The sequence below is a fragment of the Terrapene carolina genome, unplaced genomic scaffold (assembly GCF_002925995.2).
Source record: "Terrapene carolina triunguis isolate 2854851 unplaced genomic scaffold, T_m_triunguis-2.0 Scaffold66, whole genome shotgun sequence".
NCBI classification, from domain to species: Eukaryota; Metazoa; Chordata; order Testudines; family Emydidae; genus Terrapene; species Terrapene triunguis.
Genome location: NW_020664417.1, coordinates 33797129 through 33822874, shown reverse-complemented (window position 1 = coordinate 33822874; position 25746 = coordinate 33797129). Strand labels below are relative to the sequence as shown.

The 25746-nt window shown below is 44.7% G+C and overlaps 1 protein-coding gene across 1 annotated transcript; it reads left to right on the top strand.

Annotated features, from left to right (window-relative positions):
* Positions 1 to 8156: 8156 nt before the first annotated feature.
* On the top strand, positions 8157 to 23345 carry LOC112103186 (histone PARylation factor 1). Its single transcript, XM_024194820.3, has 8 exons — positions 8157 to 8227; positions 8800 to 8959; positions 10843 to 11029; positions 11816 to 11914; positions 16890 to 17040; positions 20588 to 20675; positions 21371 to 21543; positions 23071 to 23345. The coding sequence occupies exons 1-8, from the start codon at positions 8186 to 8188 to the stop codon at positions 23200 to 23202; spliced, it is 1032 nt and encodes a 343-aa protein (XP_024050588.1). The 5' UTR covers positions 8157 to 8185; the 3' UTR covers positions 23203 to 23345.
* Positions 23346 to 25746: the final 2401 nt, after the last annotated feature.

Genomic DNA, 25746 nt, shown 5'->3' with positions numbered 1-25746 from the left:
AGTCTTAAATTTTTCCAAGGGCAGATGTCTTGTAGTATCCTGATGAGTCTTCTTTTGGGATGACATCATTTTTATTTTCCTCCCCCTCCTCTGCGCTTGCTTTCTTTATTCAGATGGAATTATACAGTCTGCTGCAGAGGAGGCTGGGCAGAGTTCCAAAATGATAGGTCAGGTCAGTGTGAGAAGCAGTGATGTGGTGACTCAGCAGAAGCCCTGTGCCTTTGCAGTTTCACTGCAGTGCTGTTCACTCACGATCTTCCAGGATACCAGTCTAGTCTCTGACAATGGCTATCTCCAAGTCCCTCCCGTATTCTTATATTGATATCAGACCAGGGCAGTGGAAGGGAGAGGAAGAACTCCATTGAAACTGAAAATATGAAATTGCCCTGCAAAGATAAAAAATATTTTGGTAAATAACAATCCTAGTAGCAGAGTTTGCCTACTTTGTACAGTTTTTGATTACCAGGCAGGTCTTCATTTGAAACAATATTGTATTTCAAGACATCTTATTTCATTTTGCGTGTTTGTAAATATATATTCTGGCAGTACAATGAAAGCTAACTAAACAAATTGTATTTTTAAAAAAAACCTCAATAGCTTTAGTTCTAGTGGCACTTTTTAAAATCTAAGCATATGACTATGAAATGATAGGCAATTTAATCTATTTTGGTTTAAAGGCAATAGGAAACCTACTGAATGCTTCAAATGGAAACCCATCTGTCTGTCTAAACACCTGTCAAAATACATTTTTGTATTCAGGTCTTAAACTTTTTAATTTGCTAATCCCTTACAAGAATTGAAATGGCTCCCTCTTGTGGCAAAAGAAAAGCAGCAAAGGCACTTCATATTTCTTTGAACAGATGTGTTCCTTAGCCATAAAAATCTGATCCAGATTTGAATCGGACACTTCATCCCCGTCCAAGATTCAAGGGTTTGGGGTTTGGCAATGGTAGAGGGACAGGCCACACTCCCTATACCCATGTGCAGAGGGAAGTTCCCTGTTTGGTTCTGTCATTCCCCACATGGAATGTGGGAAGGTTATACCCCTCCATGTTCCTGTCCCCCATGGTCTTCAGTAAGGGTATGTCTACACTACGGGATTAATCCGAATTTACAGAATTCGAATTTTGGAAACAGATTGTATAAAGTCGAATGTATGTGGCCACACTAAGCACATTAATTCGGCAATGTGCGTCCATGTACCGGGACTAGCGTCGATTTCCAGAGCGTTGCACTGTGGGTAGTTATCCCATAGTTCCCGCAGTCTCCCCCACCCATTGGAATTCTGGGTTGAGATCCCAGTGCCTGATGGGGCAAAAAACATTGTCGCAGGTGGTTCTGGGTACAGCCTCACCCCTCCCTCCATGAAAGCAACGGCAGACAACCGTTTCGCGTCTTTTTTCCTGGGTGAATACTGCAGACGCCATACCACGGCAAGCGTGGAGCCCGCTCAGCTCAAGACAGCAGTCATGAACATTGTAAACACCTCGCGCATTCTTGTGCAGTTTATCTGAACCAGGACCAGAAAAACGAGGCGAGGAGGAGGTGGTGATGGCAGCGCAGCGACAAGAGTGATGAAGACATGGACATGGACACAGAATTCTCTCAAACCGCGGGCCCCGGTGCTTTGGAGATCATGTTGTTAATGGAGCAGGTTTTATCCGTGGAATGCCGATTCTGGGCCTGGGAAACACGCACAGACTGGTGGGCCCGCATAGTGTTGCAGGTGTGGGACGATTCCCAGTGGCTGCGAAACTTTCGCATGCGTAAGGGCACTTTCATGGAACTTTGTGACTTGTTGTCCCCTGCCCTGAAGCGCCAGAATACCAAGATGAGAGCAGCCCTCACAGTTGAGAAGCGAGTGGCGATAGCCCTGTGGAAGCTTGCAACGCCAGACAGCTACCGGTCAGTCGGGAATCAATTTGGAGTGGGCAAATCTACTGTGGGGGCTGCTGTGATGCAAGTAGTCAAAGCAATCACTGAGCTGCTGCTACGAAAGGTAGTGACTCTGGGAAATGTGCGGGTCATAGTGGATGGCTTTGCTGCAATGGGATTCCCTAACTGTGGTGGGGTGATAGATGGAACCCATATCCCTATCTTGGCACCGGAGCACCAGGGTACCCAGTACATAAACCACAAGGGGTACTTTTCAATGGTGCTGCAAGCACTGGTGGATCACAAGGGACGTTTCACCAACATCAACGTGGACTGGCCGGGAAGGGTTCATGACGCTCGCGTCTTCAGGAACACTACTCTGTTTAAACGGCTGCAGCAAGGAACTTACTTCCTGGACCAGAAAATAACCGTTGGGGATGTTGAAATGCCAATAGTTATCCTTGGGGACCCAGCCTACCCCTTAATGCCATGGCTCATGAAGCCATACACAGGCAGCCTGGACAGTAGTCAGGAGCTGTTCAACTACAGGTTGAGCAAGTGCAGAATGGTGGTAGAATGTGCATTTGGACGTTTAAAAGGTCACTGGGGATCGTTACTGACTCAGTCAGACCTCAGCCAAACCAATATCCCCATTGTTATTGCTGCTTGCTGTGTGCTCCACAATCTCTGTGAAAGTAAGGGGGAGACCTTTATGGCGGGGTGGGAGGCTGAGGCAAATCGTCTGGCTGCTGATTACGCGCAGCTAGACACTAGGGCGATTAGAAGAGCACACCAGGAAGCGCTGCGCATCAGAGAAGCTTTGAAAACCAGTTTCATGACTGGCCAGGCTACAGTGTGAAATTTCCGTTTGTTTCTCCTTGATGAAAACCCGCCCCCTTTATTGAATCATTCTCTGTAAGGAACCCACCCTCCCCCTTCGATCACAGCTTGCTTTCAAGGGAAATAAAGTCACTATCATTTAAAAATCATTTATTCTTTATTAATTGATTATAAAAAGAGGGAGAGAACCCGGGTGGGGTTTGGGAGGAGGATCGGCGGGAAGGAAAAGGCCACTAAAAAAAAGGTTTAAAAAAATGACAGCCTTTTGCTTGGGCTGTCCACTGGGGTGGAATGGGAGGGTGCACGGAGCCTCCTCCCCCCCCCCCCCGCGTTCTTACACGTCTGGGTGAGGAGGCTATGGAACATGGGGAGGGGGATTATACAGGGGCTGGAGCGCCAGTCTGTGATCCTGCTGCTGTTCCTGAAGCTCCACCAGACGCCGGAGCATGTCTGTTTGCTCATGCAGCAGCCCCAGCGTTGCATCCTGCCGCCTTTGATCTTCCTGCCGCCACCTCTCATCTCGAGCATCTCTCCCCTCCTCACGTTGGTCCCTCCTGTCCTCACGTTCACTGGCATCTTTCCTATACTTTGAAACCGTGTCCTTCCACTCATTCAGATGAGCTCTTTCACTACGGGTGGATTCCATGATTTCTGCGAACATCTCGTCTCGCGTCCTCTTTTTCCGACGCCTTATCTGAGATAGCCTTCGGGACGGAGGAGGGAGGCTTGAAAAATTTGCAGCTGCTGGAGGGAGGGGAAAAAGGAGAGAATTTTGTAAAAAGATACATTTTACAGAACAATGCTTATACTCTTTCACGGTAAAAAACACTATTCACATTACATAGCACATGTGATTTCTGTGCAAGGTTGCATTTTGCCTCTTAATATTGAGTGCCTGTGGCTTTGCTGCTAGAGATCACAGACGCAGGTCCAGGCAACAGAATTTGGCTTGCATGCGGCCATGGTAAGCCACTGTCTTTTGGCTTCTGCACCCTCCTTTCCCACATACCAAGCAAAGCCCGTTGAGTGCTGTGGTTTTCCTGTTAACCTTCAGCAGCAGAAAACAAACTAACCCCCACCCCATCCAATTCTCTGGATGATCGCTTTATCCTGCCCCCCCACCGCATGGCTGGTATCAGGGAAGATCCCTGCTAGCCAAACGCAAAAAGCTCAGGGCCAATTCCCCCTCGCCTCCCCCTCCGCGCTTGGCTAACTGCAGGGAAGGATTTCTTTTCAGCCACAGGCAAACAGCCCAGTAGGAACAGCCACCTCTGTCCCCTTAATTAAATTCCCGTATTTCAACCAGGTTACCATGAGCGATATCACTCTCCTGAGGATTACACAGCGAGATAAAGAACGGATGTTGCTTGAATGCCAGCAAACACCAGGACCATACGCTGCCAGGCTTTGTCATGCAATGATACCAAATTACTTGCTACTAGCATGGCGTGGTCAAGTGTCCTACCATGGAGGACGGAATAAGGCTGCACTGCCCAGAAACCTTGTGGAAAGGCTTTTGGAGTACCTCCAGGAGAGCTTCATGGAGATGTCCCTGGAGGATTTCCGCTCCATCCCCAGACACGTTAACAGACTTTTCCAGTAGCTGTACTGGCTGCGAATGCATCCCAAGTCCTCAGGGCAAAGTAATCATTAAAAAACGCTTGCTTTTAAAACAAGTTTTATATTTTAAAAGGTAAACTCACTTGAGGTCCCTTCCATGGGGTCATGGTCTCGGATACTGGCTTGGGAGGGTACTTCAGTCAGGCTGAGAAAAAGATCCTGCCCGTTGGGGAGAACGGAGTGCTGTGTGCTCTCCGCAAGCTTGTCCTCCTCCTCCTCTTCCCCGTCTGCAGAATCCTCAGGTGTGGCTGATGAGATTACCCCCGCCTCGGAATCCACGGTCAGAGGTGGGGTAGTGGTGGCGGCCCCCCCTAGAATTGCATGCAGCTCGGCGTAGAAGCGGCATGTCTGCGGCTCTGACCCGGAGCGACCGTTTGCCTCCTTTGTTTTTGATAGGCTTGTCTGAGCTCCTTGACTTTCACGCGGCACTGATCTGAGTCCCTATTGTGGCCTCTCTCCATCATGCCCTTGGAGATTTTTTTCAAAAGTTTTGGCACTTCGTCTTTTTGAACGAAGTTCTGATAGCACTGAATCCTCTCCCCATATAGCGATCAGATCCAATACCTCCTGTACGGTCCATGCTGGTGCTCCTTTTCGATTATCGGCCTGCATGGTTACCTGTGCTAATGAGCTCTCTGTGGTCACCTGTGCTCTCCACGCTGGGCAAACAGGAAATGAAATTCAAATGTTCGTGGGGCTTTTTCTGTCTACCTGGCCAGTGCATCCGAGTTCAGATTGCTGTCCAGAGCGATCACAATGGTGCACTGTGGGATAGCTCCCGGAGGCCAATACCATCGAATTGCGGCCACACTAACCCTAATTCGAAATGGCAATATCGATTTAGGCGCTACTCCACTCGTCGGGGAGGAGTACAGAAATCGATTTTAAGAGCCCTTTATTTCGAAATAAATGGCTTCGTTGTGTGGACAGGTGCAGGGTTAATTCGATTTAACACTGCTAAATTCGAATTAAACTCATAGTGTAGACCAGGCCCAAGTCTGGAGGCCTGCATGTTGGGAGGAAGAGGGATAGAGGATACCAAAAGTGTTCGGGTTTCATTATGTGTAAGTCCACCCAAGAGCTAATGAAGCTCTGGTTCTACTACATCTTGTAGAGAGCCCACTCTACATTGGGGAACCTCCTCTTAAATGTGTGTCCCTGGGACAGGCCACAAGTACAGAACTTCCTGGCAGTATAACTACAGTTGAGTTATGATGCCAGGGAGCCATGTGATTTGGTGCTTCTTCCCAACCTACACTCAAACATGGCCGAAGAGTTCAGAGGAAACTTGGTGAAAGAAATCTGAGGTTGTGGATGATCCAAGTCAAAGATAGTAGGCAGATACACAATTCAGACCAGAGTTTGGATTACAACTCCTGCCCCCACTACCCCAGATCTACCAAATTCAGTTAACAGCCATAGGCAAAGGTTTGATTCAGGCCCCTCTCAACTCTTGAAAGGTTTCTCCAGAGAACCTGCTGTAATGATCTTCAGGGAAAGGCAGAATTGTAGCATAGAATTGTGTTAACTCGCATCCAAAGTATCACACCCCAATGCTGTGTACTATGAAAATTCTTTTTTTTTTTCTCAGCACATATCACTGATCTCGGCCAAGATGCTACAATGAAAAGAAACAGATTCCTAGTTAATATTTTTAATAAGAATGACTGTTCAAAATAGCCTTTAGGAAATGTAGTGTTTCTAATAGAAACTCCTCCTTTTTGTTTCAGTATCTTCACATCTCCTGTGAATGTGACTTGACCCTCACTGGAGTCTTAGTGTACTGATACTCCATAGCAAAAGCTCCAGACTGGCCATTCAGAGTAGGATTGAGTACAAAGGTTTTCAATATTGCTATAAGATCAATTATCTTGACAACAATCATTTCTGAATCAGTATAAATAAAAAATGCAAATTTCATTCCCTTAAATCTTGCTACATCATCAGATTATTATGGATGGCATTTTCTTAGATTGTGAATGATCCTTTTTTAACTGTACTTAATCTAAAATGTTTTTGTGACTTATCCTCATGAACAAGATCTAATAATTAGAGTTTACAACAGATTCATCTTTACTAATCTCTCATCAGCCTCAGTGAGTCAAAGCCATAATCTCATTGTTACTCCTCCCCAGATTCTATCCATATAAAATTGGTATTCTTCTTAGAAACTGGGATTCTAAAGATGAGAGCATTTTGATTGATACAGATGGCACTAACACTTCGTGTTGACTTGCTGCCCAAAAAACAAACTGCTTTCCAGAGATCGTGCTGAATGATCATTCAGTACAGCCCATTGATCTATTTTAGATACTTATTACCATAGTCAACTCACAATGTTTTTAATGTATTTATCCTGGCCTCATTCCTGTGAGGTAGGGGAAGTACTACTATCTCTAGTTGACAGATGGGAAGCTGAGGCACAGAGATCCTAGGTGACTCACCTAAAGTGACTGGTCATACAAGAGGCCTTTGGCAATGCATGGAAATGAACCTGGATCTCCCAAGTTCTAGACTAGACTTTAAGAACATAAGAATGGCCATACTGGGTCAGACCAAAGGTCCATCTAGCCCAGTATCTTGTCTGCCAATGCTAGGTGCTTTGTCTCTCACTCTCATCCTGTTGCCATATACTGTTTGGAAAATGTAATGCATAGGAATTGTACTCTTCCACTTTTTTTCTTTTTTTTTCTTTATAAGGAGGCAGTGTGGTACAGTGGACATGGGCCTGGCCTTGGAGCCAGGAGATGGGGGATTCTATTCTTGCTCAGCCACTGACATGCTGTGTATCCTTCATTTCTCCACTTAGATAATGGGGACAATGACTCTATGGAAAGCATTTTAAGACTTGCCACTTGTATGGCATGTTTTGCCTAAGTGTTATCCATATGCAAATAAAAAGCACTTGTGCCTTACATCTTGTGTAACTACTATAACCAAAACAGAGGAAATAGCTAACAGAAGAGGGCTTTAGTGAAGACATCTGTGGAACTAAGATCTCTCAGCTTCTAATATGGTAGGAAAATACATTCTAAAAGGTATAGGACAGATTGTGGGCCATGCCTAAGCTAACCACAGCACAACTTGGGAAGGTGCAAAGATAGTACATTTTCCTAAAACTAGCCATGCAGAATTAGAGGAGGTTCAGAGAAGTGCAGTGAGCACATGCTAATGTAAATAATCCCAATCTTTTCATTTGAAAGTGGAATAAGAGGGGACATGATAAAAGTACTGTAGATAACATGACTGGTACATCTGTCCCTGACCTGTAACATAAGAACGGGGGATGGGGGGGAGGCGGGTGCAGCTGAATTAAATTATAGGTGGAAAATCAAAACTGGTAAAGAAATAATGTTTTCAAACCTGGTCCTAGGCTGTGGAACCAGGGCCGGCTCCAGGCACCAGCTTAACAAGCAGGTGCTTGGGGCGGCCAAGGGAGAGGGGTGGCACATGTGGCAATTCGGGGGCAGCAGGTCCCTCACTCCCTCTAGGAGCGAAGGACCTGCTGCCGAACTGCCGCCGCCGATCGCGGCTTTTTTTTCCCCAATTGCTGCCGCCAATCGTGATTGCAGTTTTTTTTTGCTTGGGGCAGCAGAAATGCTGGAGCCGGCCCTGTGTGGGACTCTTAGACCCTAAAGCTGTAGGGCTGGAAGGGACCGTGAGCGATAATCAAGCCCAGCCTCCGCCCTGAGTCCCCTAGCGCCGCCTGGCGGAGACCAAAGGCAGGGCCGGGCTCTCCCGCACGCCGCAAGGAAGGGGCGGTGCCCTCGCGCTCTGACGCGGTGACGTCATCCGGTCATGCCCTCGGAAGTGCCCGGCGGGGGCGGGGCGGGATGCTGCCGGCAGAAACATGACAGGAGGCGGGAAGCGGCGACCCCGCGCCGGGGAGCAGGTACCGGCCGCGAGCGGCGAGCTGGGGCAGCCCTGCCACGGGACGCGTGGGAGCCGGGCCTGCTCCCGGGCACAGCCCAGGGAGAGCGGCCCGCGGGCGCTGGGAGGAGGCGGCTGCTGTCACTGGCCGGGCCATAGACGGGGCTCCTCGGTCCTCGCCATGGCGCTGTCGCTGCTCGGAGCAGGTCTCGGTGCCGCCGGCGGGGCGGGCTGATCTGCAAGGCCGCTGCTCCAGGCTGTGCCATGCAGCCCCGCGCCTGCTACCTGCTGGCCTCTTCCGCGCCCTGTCAGCGGCTGTTATGAGGTTGCAGAGGTGGGACGAGAATTTCCCGGAGTCCATTAGACCTACTTCTGCAGGTCCTCTGGAGCCTTTACCGTCCGCGTGGCCTTGACCCCCTCTGTGTGCGTCTGGAAACTTGCACCCAACCAAAAACCTGTGAAATCCCTAACCTGTGCGTACAACGCCTTTTTAATCCCCAGAGAACTCACTCGCCTACGCTCCGAATTCGCAGCGTCCTGTTAACTCACTCCCTAGAATTAACGTGTGTGCATTTCGTTGCTGTTTACTTGCAGTGTGAAAAAACTAAAGAAGTCAAGAAGAGACGGTCCAACCAGGCAGATGTTCCTGATCAGCTGCGTCAAGAAGTAGAAAGTTGCTATCGGCTCAGGATGCCTGAAGACTTTTATCAGTTCTGGAAGTTCTGTGAGGAGCTGAAGCCTGACAAGCCAAGTGGTGGGTTCTAAAAAAGAGAACTTCTGCATGCTGTATGGCTTAACTTGAGTTTTCAAAAGCAATCTGAAGGCCGTTTAGTGACAAAGGCAAATGGGAAGCTTTTGGAATGATTTTTCCAGTTTAGAGACAGGCTAGTGTTTCCCCAACTTTGGTATAACTTTAGGCTGGGCAAAAGGTGTATCAGACTACAGAACACATCTCTATTTAAAGCTGTGTGTGCACGTGTTTGTCCGCTTCAATTTGCAGATTGTTATGAAACTGACCTATTTGAGAGTGAAGAAGTTAAGATTAATTCAAGAACGCTCTTAATATCTGACCTTGAAAAGAATGAGTAAACTTATTTTTAATGTTTAGGATTTACTTTTAGCTTTCAGACATGTAGCCTTTTCATAAATATTTTTTCAGGTTGGCTAGGGGCTGTTTGGGTATGGGGGGAAAAATCTGTCTCCTAAAACAGACTGTTTCTAGATGTTTTGGTCTAGAAACAACAACTTAAAATAAATCAGTAGAGATTGCTAGAGGCAAATAAAAACAGGTTATTTTTGCAAAAAAAGTGTTAGGGCAACATATCTTTGTGAAAGGAAAACTGTCTGAATCTGAGTACTAAAAGCTTTAAATGCACAGGTTAGAGCAGGGGTCGGTAACCTTTCAGAAGTGGTGTGCCAAGTTCACTGTAATTTAAAATTCACAAATTACAAGTTCACTGTAATTTAAGGTTTCCCGTGCCAGTAATACATTTTAACATTTGTAGAAGGTCTCTCTCTATGTCTATATTATATAAATAAACTATTGTTGTATTTAAAGTAAATAAGGGTTTTTAAAATATTTAAGAAGCTTCATTTGAAACAAAATTAAAATGCAGATCTGATCAATTTAGTGTGATCCTTGCCTGGGATCCTTGTCTGAGGTTCCAGCCGGCGGCGGGCTGAGCGGGGCTGGAACCCCAGACAAGGATCCCAGCCCCTACTCAGCCCTCTGCCGGTCTGGGCTGAGCGGGGCCGGCGGCGGGCTGAGTGGGGCCGGTGGCAGGGACCCCAGACTGGCAGCGGGCTGAGCTGCTCAGCCCGCTGGCAGTCTGGGGTTCCATCCACCAGCTCCTGCCAGCTGGGATCCCGGCCGCTAGCCCCCTTCAGCCCGCTACCACCCTCGGGTTCTGCTCACCCAGGAGGCTGAGCGGAGCCAGCAGCTGGGACCCCGACCGGCAAGGGGCCGGCAGCCGGAACCCTAGACCGGCAGCAGGCGGAGTGCTGCTGGGCAGTGGACTGAGCCACTCAGCCCCCCACCGGCCCGCTCAGCCCGCTGCTGGCTGAGTGAATGGAACCCCAGGCTGGCTGCTGGCTGAGCGTGGCCAGCGGCTGGGACCCCAGATTGCCAGCGGGCTGAGCGGCTCAGCCCGCCACTGCTCTGGGGTTCCGGCCACCGGCTTCTGCCAGCCGGGGGCTCGGCCGCCGGCCTGCTCAGCCCGCTGCCAGCCTGGGGTTCCTTGGGGGTCCCCAGGCCAGCAGCGGGCGCTGAGTGGGGCCGGTGGCCGGGACCCCGGCTGGCAACGGGGCAGCAGCCGGAACCCCAGAGTGGTGGTATGCTGAGCCGCTCAGCCCGCTGCCGTGTGCCATCAAAAATTGCCTCGCGTGCCATAGGTTGCCAACCCCTGGGTTAGAGTATCTTGTATGAGGGAGAATAAGCATGAGTTTGGGGTCTGATTATTTGGCTTTTAGACTTGCTGTGTGATACCTAAGCAATGTGAATTTGAAATGTGCTATAATAAGCACAGCTTCAGTTTTGTTCATGTCAGCTTTCCATTTGGAAATGGAAATGCCTTATGGCTGAGATCTTGCTTCCTGCATGCACGAGAAAATGTCACAGTTGATGATTTTGTTTTGCAGAAGCACTCCTATCAAGTATTGGACTTCAGCTAGTTGGACCATATGATATTCTTGCTGGAAAACACAAAAAAACAAAATCAGCAGATCTGAACTTCAACCTTCACTGGAGGTTTTTTTATGATCCTCCTGAATTTCAGACTATAATTGCTGGGGATAGCAAAACTCAGTATCACATGGGATATTTCAGGTATTGCATTTTATATATGGTCCTTATCTTTTTCTCCATTTCCACTGATGTATGTAATGTAAGAACTCTGCACCATTGTCAGATGATAGAACCTCTACTTATTACCTCCCTCAGTCAGATAGATGACACTTCAGTTGTCATTTTTAGTAGCTAACATTATAGGGCAAAATATATTGGAAGGACTGGGGATGAGGGTTAAAGACTATCTTACAAACCAAACAAACCCTGTTTTAATCATAATGATGTTTTTAACTACTGCCATGATGTCCTGGAGCAAATGGTTATCTGCTCCTGGGATTGGACAATGGGGAAGAGAACTGTGTGTGTTTTTTGTTTTTCCTTTTCTATACTTGAGTCTACCTGGCAACACTGGAAATATATGCTTCTGCCTTATTTCTTCTGTACAGAGCCACTTCTTGTCAAGATCTCTTTGCTGCTCCAGCTAAAGAAGTGGCTCTGATATAATTATTCTGTATTCAAATACTTAAAGTTGTGCATGTGAATCTAGTGTGATTCAATACTGAATTTAAGCTCTTGGTGGTCTCTGCTGTTTGTAGTGAAGAATTAATCATTCTAGCTGGCATTCTCTGAGAGGCAAAGGATTGGAGACTGAAGTGTGTGTGGGGTGCCTAGAAAGGCCCATGGAAGTAAGGAGAGGTTACATTTATCACTGGGCAGTTAAAATGTAAGACTTCAGGCTCCAGTGCTCCATTCAGCATCTCTTGTGCATGCTAACTTCACTTTAAAGAGAGAAACCCTACTGTTTGTATACATCTTGTTTTATAGGGATGTGCCAGATGAACTTCCAACGTGGGTTGGTGCAAACGAAGCAAAGAAAAGCTGTGTAATTTCTCAGATTGGTGACAATGTATTTGCTGCAGTCAAGTAAGGTTTACAACTTCTGTTTCCTAACTACACCTCTACCCCGATATAACACTGTCCTCGGGAGCCAAAAAATCTTACTGCGTTATAGGTGAAACCGCGTTATATCGAACTTGCTTTGATCCACTGGAGTGCGCAGCCCTGCCCCCCCCTGGAGCGCTGCTTTACTGTGTTCTGTCCGAATTCGTGTTTTATTGGGTCGCGTTATATCAGGATAGAAGTGTAAATGCAATTCGTTTTCCTCTAAGCCACAAAAAAGTACCAATGTGAAATACCTTAACTACTTGTTTAAGTACATTTCTGATTGATTGTTTCAACTCTCTCCTCGTTTCTGCCCCCTTCCAATTTTCGACGATTTGGAAAGGGTCAGAATTCTAATCTTCCTCTGCTTTTGAAGGTTGGTGAGTTGTGGCAGCTGGCACTGTTCTTCTATCTCTCACTCACTCACACACCTGTGTAGGTTTTTTACTTTGAAAATAATACTAGAGAAACCTCTACAAATATGGATACCTTTCATAAGATTACTAGACCCAGAGTAAATTGGCTGACCAGTCTTGAACTTTGTGGTTGTACTAAAATAGCCAGGGTTGCTTTTCTTTATAAAGTCCAGTATGTGTTTCTGTAGGAATAGAGCATTTCAGCAGAAAATGATGATAGAGGCATTAACAGAAGCCATGATTTTAAAAAAAGATTGTAGTTTGTCAGAATGATTGCAGGTTGCATTTTGAAATGAACTTTTGAAGGGGGATGAAACACAATGGTGAAAAGAATTCATATGAAGAATGTTTTACTAAACCAAGAGTGTCCATCTCTACCTTATACAAGTGACTTTTAAATGTTGGCGAGGACATTTGTCATTCTAAAACAGAACTAACAAATAAAAACTGTCACTACTAAGCTGGGACAGGATAGCTTTCTTTTGCAATTAATGGGAGATCCACAAGGTTTTAATTGCTCTAGCATAATATCCACGAGATGGAACAGTAGATATCTTTTGACCTTCCTGAAATAAAAGTTAGGGAAAACTAGGTAAAATTAAAACTTAAAGCTTTATAGGCAGTGGTGCACATCGGCAAGAAGTATAGGTATGTACTGAAAGGACACTGTTCCTCGGACACCTAAACAGAACACTTAGTTTATGCAACAGATGGTTGGGCAGGGACGTATCCAAATGAAGATGTATTTTGTGTTCTGGCCACACTTCCTCCAAAGTCTTGGTAGGTTCCCATTCTTGGGTTAGGAGCTTACTTTGCTTTAGAGCTCTGAGCCTTTGAGGTTGCCTTTAGTTTTTCAAATGTACTATGCTTGGACTATAAACACCTTAGTCATGGTCCTCCCTTTTGATATGTTTCAGACATCCATGTTCTTGTTAGTTATTCTGTTTCTAACTGATTACAGTGTGTTGAGTTCTTTAGCTGTAAACTATTATTGCAGTGTGGGTTTATTTGTGCATTGTTCTATTTTCACTTAATTGAATGATGACTTGTTTACTCATGCTCATTAACTTTAAATACCTTTTTAATGGCAACATTTATTCTAGATGTTAAACACCATGACTTATTAATTAATAATGCTTAAAAATAATAGCCAGTCTTTTTCTAGAGAGCAGATGTGGTGGTAAGAATCCACATATGTAAAGCATCCTGAAAATATATTTTTAATTTAAAAATAGATCTTAAATTTTATACTTCTGTAGATACCTGTCTTTTATATTTTCTTTTCTGTGGGGTTAAAAATGGTATGACATGGCTTGAAGAAAACAGGACACCCTTTCAGCCACCTTTAATTTTTCTCACTAGAAGCCTTTCTTTGCTGATACCTGTGCTCATGGAATGAGTTAGAAATGCTACCAGTATATTGTGTCTCTGAAAAGGAAGAGACTCCTTTAGGTCGCCACATCAGAGATGGCCATAGCTGGAGATGGGACACTGAATGGAGTGTAGCAGTGCTCTGAAGTGGAACCAATCATTCTTTTTTTCTCCAGAATGGCTGGCTGGGTCTTGCTCAGAGTCTGATTTCCCTATGTGGGGTTTAGGAAGGAACCAGATTAGCAGTGGCCTTGGGTTGGTTTTTTTTCCACCTTCCAATGGGGTGTGGGTCACTTGACAGGATTATCTGGGTATATCTCACTTAACCAATTCCCTGCCATTGCAGGGGCCTCAGGCATTGGTGCATCTCAGTTCCTCCTAGTCTCTCCCTGTGACACATGATAGGTTAGTCTCCTGTGAGCTGTAATACTTCAGTTCTTGGGGTTTATTGTGCAGGGGCTAGGTGGTGGTCGCCTGTTTTATATACAGGAGGTCAGACTAGATGATCTGGGGGTTCCTTGAGCTTATATTTTTATATAATAATTTAAATGAAATAATGTACTTGAAGCAACACACGGGGACAATAATGGCTAAAATGTTATAGGGAAAGCCAGCAGTGATCCCTGTGTTTTGTTGCCTAACACTTTCTGTTAATTGGTCTTGTGACCTTTTGCAGCAGGGCTCCTGTCTTTGGCAGGGGACAATGCCATGAATTACTGTTCAGATTTGGCTGACAAACTGTTGAAAAATCTCCATTTCTGTGCTATGTCTTACATTGTTACTGTTTAATTTTAGCAGCATACCAAAACCCCTAAACGTTTTAAGGCTGGGTGGCTACTTTGGCAGCAGCATATGCTGCACTGGGAACTCTCCAGTGCAGAGACTCAGCTAGCTGCTGCCAAAGCAACTGCATCGGTTGGGTGGGGAGAGGTGAGGCTTCTCTGCCCACATCACCTTAGTCTATTGGGTTACCGGATGGAACAGAGGCCCCTTAGCTGCTCAGAGCTAAATGAGACCTCTCGAAGAGAAAGACAAATGTCCTGGTTCTCAGCTAGCATGAATGCTAGACTCATTTCTGTTACTGGTGTTAAGTCTTCACCTGTTGCAACTTTTGTTAATATCAACACCTCATACCTCACAGAGTTACATATTCTGAAACTAGAATCCAGTTCTCTACTATGGCAGACCCAAATTCTATCCATTTAGATGTATTGCCTCTCAATCTCCTGTCTTTTGTCCTTGACTATGATTTATTTTAAATGAGGCTACTTATGCAAAAATAACCCACTGTTTCATTGTCATGCATGTTCTTCCTAATGGCAGGTTCACTGAAAATAGCCTTCTCCTGCTGTCAGCTAATAAAGTCCCATAGCTCAAGTGGTAGAAGTCTGTGCTGAACATCCATGGTTCAAACCTTAGTGGCAATGCATGATGGCAGCATTTTTACAGTTGTGCATGACAGAATTTGCATTTCATTTCCTTTTAAAGGAAGCTACATTCAAAAACTACATTTTAAAAAAAAAAGTTCTTTAGTTTGCACAATCAAGCACTCAGGGGAGATAATGCCAAAATGAAGATTGCATTCACAACCTTCATTTGGCCCCTTTGTGTGCATCATGATACTGTCTCTATATGATCATGTATTACCTGTATTTTTTTTCCCCACGAAAATTCGGCCTTACTCAGTGCACAGGATAGTTGGAGCTCAGGGACTGAATCTCAGTTATGGACTGAATGAGGCTGTCTGAATGTCTCCTGCTTCATTTACTCTAGAAGTTAGAAAATGTACAGAGGATGAGGCAGAGGACTGCAGGAAGAGACAGGATAGTTTTGTTGGCTGAGGAAAATGAGAGCTCAGTGGTTTTTGGCTGTAGTGTGTTAACTTGTGAATGCCACATCCGATCAATTCTGAAATTTCAGGGAATGTTTTATGTATTGATGAGCAGAACTCTATTAAAGTGGGAAGCTGAAAAGGAAAATGGGGGACATCGAGTTAGCAGACCCAGCAGCTTCAACCACCTCTGTGTCTATAGATAAACAAACCCATTGGTGGCATCCATTAACACCTTCCAGCATAAGAATACCCCATCTCAGCTTGCCTTTCCTGCCAATGCCGTTATAAAATGGTGACACCTTGAATGACTTGTCTGTCCGACAAAGAAAAATACCATCCATTCCCCTCCCACCACCATTCTTAGAGTCAGAACCCCTGGCATGGAGGGAGAAAGGGGACACAACCCCCAGCATGTGGCAGAGAAGGGATTGGGGAAAGACCCTGGTATGAGGGGAGGAAGAAAACGAGGGGACAGAGCCGCTGACATGTGGGGAAGGGTGAGGGGGTTACAGAGAGAAGGGAGTTGGAGGAATGGAAGGAGCCTCTGGGGTGTGCAATGTGCTCCGCCTCCAGAAGCAACAAAATATGCCACCCTCTGGTGGCTAAGGCAGGTGAATGCAGCATAAGAAAATTCAGTTCTGGCCTTGCATCTGCCATCAACTTCATATGATGAGCAAGTCACTTACATACAAATTTTGTCAGGTTACACCCCAGTTGTGTGTTCTTCATTTTCTGGATAATCAGCCTGAGACACTTAAGGCCTCATTTTCAGGAGCACTCGCAACTGCAAGGGATGTCAACACCTCTGGGAGAGAAGGAAAAAAAAGTTAATGTTTGTGAAGCACTCTGAGCCAGTGATAAGCATCATAGAAAAGACCAGAAGAAAATGCTTAACTTTGTATTCCAGACAGGGTTTGGATTATATGTAGCAAATAAGGCATGAAGCCACTCATTGAATGATTACAATAAAAAAAAAATCACAGCTGCCTCAGTTGATATGCACTCTTCGGCCCCTGTGCACCTATAGGAACAGGTCCTGTAGAAATAGTATGAGAATATAACTGAAGACTGCATCATAATACATGTGCACAAGACTATACAGGCAACCTTAATTCTAGCATTTCCTAATTTTTGAGTGCTTGAATGTAACCTAATAGCATGTTAAAGCTATCTTTTGTATGAAATGGTCATACATAATCATTGATTAGCAAATTTTTTGGCTAAGAGATTAGGGGACTAGATTTTTTTTTTTTTTTTTTTTTAATTTAAAAAACAAAACTTTCTAGATCCTGAGACAGGTGACCTGCTGTGTAATGAGTCTTCCTTTGTGTTTCAGATTGTTTTTGTCAAAAAAGCTTAAGGAATTGACAGATAAAAAGAAAAGTGGTATTTTGAAAGACATAGATGAAAACCTCACAAGAACAGCAAAAGAATTGGGTTATTCGCTGGAACAGAAAACCATGAAGATGAAACAAAGAGATAAGAAAGTATGGCTTTTTTTTCTTTTTCTGACCAACTAGGTAAAGTTGCTCTAGCTAAACTAATTCACTTTAGCTTTCTTTCCTGTTCAGCTAAGACACAATCTCCAGAGCATTGACTAAGGGGTGATATTGTCTGAAGAGTTGCTCCCCTTGTTCCTTCCTGTGCCTGAAAGGTGGAGGCTGTTGGCTGAAGTTTTCAACAGTACAGGAAATCAACTCCATCCACTTCTAATACTACACATAGTGGCTCACTGCTACCAGATTGCTAAGGCAGCATGTAAATGTCCTCCTGTGGACATCATATGATGTCACCATTATTCTAAAATGGTTGTTTAGTATACACTTATTTTGGAGGAGAGTTCTAGCATTCCTCTATGGCTGCTTTGGTCACTGTGTCCTAACTCAGTGATTTATTTATTCTAGATGGGCTGCATAGATGGCAACCTTTCCTATGAAATGTTATGCCATGTAGTGTTACAGGAACCTCTCTGTATCATGGTGGCTGCTTACTGCCTCCTGAGCACCCTGTCCTGACCAAGAGTGCTACTGCAGCTCCCCACTCCCGTTTTCTCCTTCACAAGGTGCCTTAAACTCTACACAGTCCAAAGATTAAACTGGATCCTAGCTGGGGAATGTTTTATTCAGTCCTCCAGTACACACTGGCCCTTCAGGCCACAACTCCAGTTCAGTGTCTCTCTCCCCTTAGTTAAGGGGGTTCCCAGCCTTGTTTCCTAGAGCTGGCTCACAGTTCAATTTTTCTGCAGGAGCCAGCCTTACTCTTTCAGCTGCTTCTTCAGCCAGCTACAGGCTTTTTCAGGCTTCTGTCTTCTGAGCATTTCCCAGCTCACTATCATGCCTGTTGGCAGTATCAGCTCCTTCTCTCAATCACACACATACTTCCTGCTGCATTTTAAGTTGGAATCATCTGATTCCTCTCAGATAAGCCTCAACTTTAGAGCCCTGCAAATATCGCTTTATCCCTGTGGACCATGTTTGTGGATTAGATGCGGATACAAACTTTGTATTCGTGCAGGGCTCTACTCATCTTGTAATCAGCGCTGGTTTAGCCCCAGGCTCTCCAGCCCAAAGACAAGCCAGCCTGTTACATATTCCAACCTCCATACTACCAAAAAAACAAACCCAAATTCCCTGTGCAATCTACCACTAGCTCAAGGAGGAGTAGTGCAGAGGTCATTCTTCATCTGATGTCTACTGGATGGCAGGATCTGACCCATCTAAGTAAGCCAGCCAACTGCCCACCCTTTTTTTTTTTGTTTGTTTTTTGTTCTTTAAGCGCTATATAAACTTCCAGTGTTGGGGAAACAATGCTAATGTCCCTTTTGAGAGAGTACCTGCTGCTTAAACAGCCACCAGCACCTCCATGTGTAGTTCCTCTGTCAGTGAAAGGAGGATCATATTACAATTTAAACTTGCCATTTTTAAAAGCAGACATTAACTTAACTGGCATTTACTGAAGGTTGCACTAAGAAAATAAAGTATAGAATTACTGAAGTACAACAGCAATTTTTTATATGTATATCTTCAATAGGCCAATGATGAAGAGCTACTAACATGAGTAGAGAAATTCTAACTGGATACCTGCTATCTGTATGGGGGAAGGGATAATCTCAAATTTGATCAATTTTTCCAAGTACTACAGATGAACTAAATAATATAAAATCATGTCTGCTATATGTGTAAACTTGAAATAGAAAGTATATCCACCAGTGTGTTAACTGAAAATAGGTGAACACTATAAAGCCACTGGTCAGCAGTCCCTCAGCTTTTAGACAAAGTCAAATCAACCTCCATTATTTAACAAGGAAATTCTTAGACCTCTCTTTATTTTGAGAGGCAAACTGCCTTAAGGCACATGCTGTGAGAATACTTGGAAAAGTCGGTTTGACTAAGGATGTTTAGGGGCAGAAATTAGGTATAGATTAAAAACTCTTCAAGTTGGAAACAAGCTAAAATTAGCATACCTGATGGGTCAGTTTTTGGATCAAGAGGGTAATAGTAATTTGAGGCTACTGCAAGTGAGATGTCAAGTTTGCAAAAGACACTAGAAGTGGAGGCAGACCAAATGAAGAACAATGCACATGGATTTTGATTATTTAGACTGAGTCAGCATGGTATAGCAATGCAAATGTGGAATGATGTAAAACAGCCTGGTTTCTTGCTTCTAGTCTAATGGAGACAAGAAGTTCTAAATTGAGCTAAAGAGCACACTGAAAAGAAAAGGCGAGGGAGTCAGGATGTTTGTACATGTTGATGGGGTAACTGATATTCACCCACGGCTGTAGAAAAAAGGGTCAAATTGGATACCTGGTAGTTAGGAGAGAACCTACAAAACAAGTGGTGGTATTACCTGAAGAACTTGCTAAGCCTTCTGGAATAGCATGAAGTACCGGTCTCTATTTACCCAGGGTCAGATATTCTTCCCTTAGAGCAGTGGTTCTCAAACTCTTTTTTGTGGACCACTTAAATTGCTGAGGGTCTCCGCGGACCACTTAATGATCTTTCCAAATGTTGTTTGTACTATTAGCTAACTATTGTAAAGCACTTTAGATAAAAGCACTATAGTTAAAAAAAACCCACCTTAATAAACAACGTTTATTTTGGTCTACAAATAAAAGCACACAGCTCATATTTTAATCAGTAGTCTTACCTTTCTAATGCGATAGATGTGCCACCTCCTCCCCGCCGCAGCAGCCCCTGAGCTGGGGCGGGGGGGGGGGGGGGTCTCTTCCCTGCCACGGTAGCTCCTGAGCTGGGGCTGGAAAGGAGGGGGATCTCTCCCCTGCCAAAGAGCTGAGGAGGGGAAGGAGGGATGTCTCTCTCTGGCAACTGCAGCCCTGGAGCTGGGGAAAGTTGCCTCTTTCTCTGGCTGCCCCAGCCCTGCACATCCCAAATTCCCCCCACCCTTTCTTCTCACCCCACTGCCCCCTCCCAATGATAGACTGAGCAGTGCTGACTTTATGAAGCCTTTCTCCTGACACACCCCTCCTCACCTAATAAAGGTTTAAGAGCTAGGGTGCACAATCAAGAAACTGGGGTAACAGTAAATTGAGATACTGGAAAAAACTTAACAAATACATACATAGACCTGGTGGTCATTTTTCTTTTAACAAAACTGAAAATGCCTATAAGGGGATAAGAGCCAGTAGCAATGTGGCTTGTTGTATAGTCTGTCAAAAGGAACAAATTGTTGTAGCATGCATTTAGATTAGCATTGCCTTCCTTCAGTGATTGTAAGAATCCCTCCCTGCTCCCCCCACCCCAGTCCACCAATTAGAATGTTCCATCACTGTAGGGTTTACAGTTGGGTAGATGTAAAATGCTGCAGGGGTTGTAATTATTAGATTTGGAGGCAAGAGTGAACACTATGTGACTTAGTATCTGGAAATTCAGGCTCCAGGACACAAAGTTAGTTTATCTTCTGGTTGATGATTGGGGGTAATGTGGGGGTATAGCAGGAGCAAGGTGGTATCTTATGTAGCTGATGTTACTGTGTTCTTACCATGATGCACCATTTTTTCTTTCCTTTATTCAGGTAGTGACTAAGACATTTCATGGAGCAGGTCTGGTTGTGCCTGTAGATAAAAATGATGTTGGGTACAGAGAGCTCCCTGAAACAAATGGTAAACTGTTTTTTAAATTTTTTTAAAGTAAAAGCATCCTTGTTCAGATCCTTCTTCTGTTTTAGTCAAGTTGCACTCAAACACTTCTGCTGGCTGATGCAAAATCTAGACTGCATTTATACTAGGTAAGAGTATTAACAATATTGTGGGGAACAGAAAACAGCTGATCTTTTATTGTCATAACACTTGAATATGTAATTTTGGTTTGAATCAACATTTTGTTTTAATTGGATGAAAACCATAGTCCAGTGAATACTGAAAACTCTCCTGAAACGAGCAATTGAAGCTGACTGCATCATAAATGTATTACTGAGGAAACCATTTGATTTCATCTGATAATAAACAAGAGCAGGTTTAAGTGCCATAAGACTTCTTTATGACACACAATTTCACTCAACATGTATACTGAATCTTCAAAAGGCAGCACTTTGCAGTATTGCTCTAACTTCTGAGAATAACCTGAAGTACCCCTGTTCCAGAGCGAGTAAGTTCTCAACTGTTTCCACCCACAACTCCAAAACCAGACTCTTTTCCTATAACCCCGTATTTTAGGATTCATTGTGCTGCTTGAGTGAAAAAGATCATTGTGCTTTCTATGGCCGAAGTTGGTACATACCTAATTCAGATGCAATGAATGAGTTCACATTTTAAATAACATCAGTGTGGAATTTACTTTTCTTTATTTATAATTACAGCTAATCTTAAAAGAATTTGTAAGGCCATTGTGGATGCTCCTAGCGATGACCAGAGACTGAAAGCCTTTGCACCCATTCAGGAAATGATCACTTTTGTTCAGTTTGCTAATGATGAATGTGATTACGGAATGGGGTATGAACTGGGAATGGACCTCTTTTGCTATGGGTCACATGTAAGTACTAAAACGTACACTTAAAAGTTGTCTTTTGGGGTAGAGCAGGACTTAATTTGGGGGGCTTTATTCTTGTCAAAAAACCTCAAGTTGACATCATTGGTTGCTATGTTACAGAAGATACAATAGGCCCTCAGTTTGTAGTTGCTTAATGGCTTATTCATATTCAGTGAGGCCGTCTGGTGTTTTTGTTTGAGAGTGTTCTCGCTGTCCAATATCACTAACTTAGCAAATGTAGTACATGTGACTTGGCAATATATACAGTCCATTGTGCAGATAGGCACCTAAAAATGCAGATAGATGGGATTTACAAAAGCACCTACATCTTTAGGCACCTGAATGCCTTTGTAAATCTAGCCCACTATTAACACCAAAATTAGCATTTCTTCTTAATTGACTTTTTTCCCTAGCACTAAGGCAGTGGTGCCCAAATAGAGAGAGAGAGAGTGTGTGTGTATGTGTCACATCCATCCCTTACCAGTAATGGAATCTGTCTGCCTCCTGTCCCCTGCCCCTCCATTACAGCACAGTTGGCTCAGCAAAGGAGCCTGGGTTGAAGGTGGAGCTGGGGGCAGAACTGGGGATGGGGGAGGAGCTGGGGCTAGAGGCAGGTTCCTGGCAGCTGCAGTTCCCAGTATACCCTGAGGGAAGGAGAGGATGGCGTACAGGAAACTCTGTGCAAGCTTGGGACCGAGGATCAGGCTCTCTCCCTCTGGATCCCTGAGCTGTGCCTGTCTGGGAAAGGAGGGGGCCCCATAGCTGGGCTCTGGAGGAGAGGGGGTGCAGGGAGCTGGAGGGGAGGGGTTGTGGGTGTCTGGCCCCCTAGCTGGGCTGGGGGGAGGGGACAAAGAACCAGGAACTGGGTTGTCATAGGCATTTATTTAAGTCTACTTCTAGGGGAATTTGTGTGTCTCTCTACTGTTACAGACATACTTGCTGACAGGTATTCTGGTAACTTATTTCAAAATAATTGAAACTGGCATGATTATGTAGTGTTGTTTTGTATACAGAATTTTTCATTTTTTAGGGCAGAATGCCCACAGGAGTAAACTGTGTTGAATTGTGTTGTCCTTGCCAAAGGGAAACGTCTATTCTTAATATAGATGTGACAAAATAACAAGTGTGCTAAATACAAATTCTGATACCCCCTTTACTAGAGTGAAGTTCCAACTGGATGGACAGAAACAATGCTTGTGAACAATAGTGTGAAGTCATAGTTTGGATTTTGCCACTTTAAATAAGTGTCACTTTGAACAAGGGTGGGGGTAGACAGGAGCAACCTTAACCATAGTTCCTTAGCTTGTATTCAATCCTGCCTGATCTAGAGGAAAGCTACATGGCTCTCATTGGTCTCTAAGGTGCCACAAGTACTCCTGTTCTTTTTATGGCTCTCATTGTATATGACAAGGTTAATAGTTCTTGAAGATGATAGATTAGGGCCTGTGTTCACAGTCAGAAGAGATGATTGTTGCTGTTCTGTCTGCCAAACTCTGCTCACTTACTCACTTTCCCCCCTATAATTTGCAGTATTTTCACAAGGTTGTTGGTCAGCTGTTACCGCTTGCATACAACCTGTTGAGAAGGAACCTCTTTGCTGAGATTGTTGAATCACATTTAGCTAACAGAAGTGAAGAGAATGTGGACCAACTAGCAGCATGATCCAAAGAGAAGAGGGCTTAAGTATAATGTTTCAAGTATTAGTGATGTTAAAATTGTTTTTGGCATTAAACTGATGTAGGGGGTTTTCCAATAGTAATATAAAGTAATGTTTGTGTGGTAAATAAAATGTTTTTTAAAATAAACTAGGCTAGCTTTCTTTATGTATCCCAAGAAAATAACAGCATTTTTAGCTCTGGCAGAGTTAAAACAGCAATTCCTAAACTTCACTCAAGCCTGAGCCATGCTATGGAAAGTAAAAAAAGGTACCCATGTCCAACCTGACTTCTCCATTAGATGGGGGTATAATGCACATCTCATAACAGCAGGGGACTGTTTTCCATCATGTAACAAATGTTTTAACCCTTTCTTTCAAAACAATGTTGAATGTTTTGTGATAGTCTAACAACAGTATCTACATCTTGTAGCAGAAAATTTTGTTCTTAGTATTCACTTACCACCATCAGCAAGGGAGCTGGGTTTGTCCACTCAGTAGAAGTGTCATGCTATCCAAGGAGTTGGTACTGTAAGTTTGTGTACATAGGCAATTTGATTCTTCAGTCTGTACAAGATTCCAGTATAAATGGACAGTTGCCCTAGTTACTGCATAGCCATAGCCCAGAAAACAACATACTCGTCTCCTTCAAAGATCCAGACCCTTTCCCTTTAAGGTCTGAATGTTCCCCCATGCTGTCATTGATTCCCTGGTTTCATCTGCTTCTCTCCTCCTTCATCTGAGGGCAGTTTTAGGAAACAAGACTCATGGGAAAGCTATTAGGGATTTGCTATGGCACTGCGTGCTGGCTGTTGCTGCCTTTTCTGAGCACAGCACCCTGGCCCCTTTAAAGTTAGGAAAACTAACACCATGACTCACTAAAGGCAGGGGTTGGTTAGCTGCCAGTCAATTAGGAAAGCTTTCTTTCTGATAATTTGCCACAACATGGGGGGGGGGGGGGTTGTTTCCCTTTGTAGAGGTGTACGCCTGACCCAAGTTGCGGTGACTCTGCCCTGGTACTGCTTACCAGGGAAGGTACTGAACTCACTCTAACCCCACCTTGTGAAACTCATTGTAGTAGCAAGAGTTTGTGCAGGAGCAGAAAAAGTGTAAAATAAAAGAGCACTAAGTCATTCATCCAGGAATAGTATCTACAGTTAAACCATCCATTTCAACAGAGATTCTGTTAGTGATGGTTTAGAACCGTGTTTCTCAAATATAGCCACCCAGGGGTTTCCCTGCAGCCAGGGCAGTTTCATGGGGGGGGAGGGGGGAGGAGAGAAGAGCATCAGCTCCTCCCCTTCCACTGTTGCTCTTGCATAGGCCACCTCACTGGAGACACAGGTGGGACACACAACCCTTTAAGCAGCAAGGTTAACTGCAAGAAGGAGGGTGAGGTGATGAGCAGTGAGGAGGCAAGAGGATTGGGGCCTGGCAGAGGAGCAAGGAGGCAACTGGTGAGCCAGCTGCAGGAGGGAGGCTGGCTGCAAGCAGGGGGGGACCCCTGGCAGAGGAGTAAGGAGGCAGGCAGGGGGGCGGAGGGGAGGGTCTGGCTAAAAGCAGGGGACTGAGGTGAGCAGTGAGCCACCCGCAAGTGGGAGTTCTCACTGCAGGCAGCAGGGTACCTGTGGCACGGGAGAGAGGAGGCGAGCAGCAGGTGGCAGGCTGTGGAGGGACCCAGAAGATGGGCAGGGAATGAGGTGGTGAGTGGCAGACACATGGGCAGAGCCCCTCTTTGTGGAGGCTAGCCCCCACCTCCACCCCTTCTGCCTGTGTGTTCCCCCCAGCAGCCAGAGCCCCGAGCTCCCCCGTACCTGGAGCCCCCTGCCCAGAGAAGCCCTGAATTCTCTCCCCCCTCTCCTCCCCCCCCCACACCAGCCCAGTGGAGCTCTGGGCTGGCTGAAGCCTAGAGTGCACCCGCACATCCAGAAGAGCTACAGGCCTCCCTTCCCCAGACCCAAGCCACCCAGATGTTTTTCATTATTATTTGGATTTCTATTATGTCAAAGCATTTTTAAATTTACTTCAGAATTGTTGTACAGGCAACCATTTTTACAAAAAAAAAAAAAAGAAGGTGCAAAGCATCTTAGTTGTGTTTCTATGCTGTTAGGTCAAGTCAAGAATAGAGATAACTGTGCATTATTTTTGAGTCTGCAAAAAGAAAAAAAACCCACCAAAACCTTGCATACATAAATAAATTACAATGATTTGGATGTATAGATGTGCATATTACTTTATTAACTTTAGGAAAAATAAATAATTTTAGGAAAAAGTGTCAGTGGAAAAAGCAAGAGTTGGTGGCTGCACTCTGAGGCCACCAAAAAATGTATTGTGAGAACCCCTGGTTTAGAACCAACACTTAACATTTTTACAATTCTAATGTCAGGAACATTTCTTTTCCTTTGCAATATCCAAGTCAAATGTCCAGCCCTTTCTTCTGTGAAATATGTAGTTCCACCCACTCCTTTCTTCCAAAACCCTGTGATCTGCTAAAGGCACATGCACAGTATGGTTACTACAGTACAAATGCGAGGTGGTTGTCTTTTCCCAGT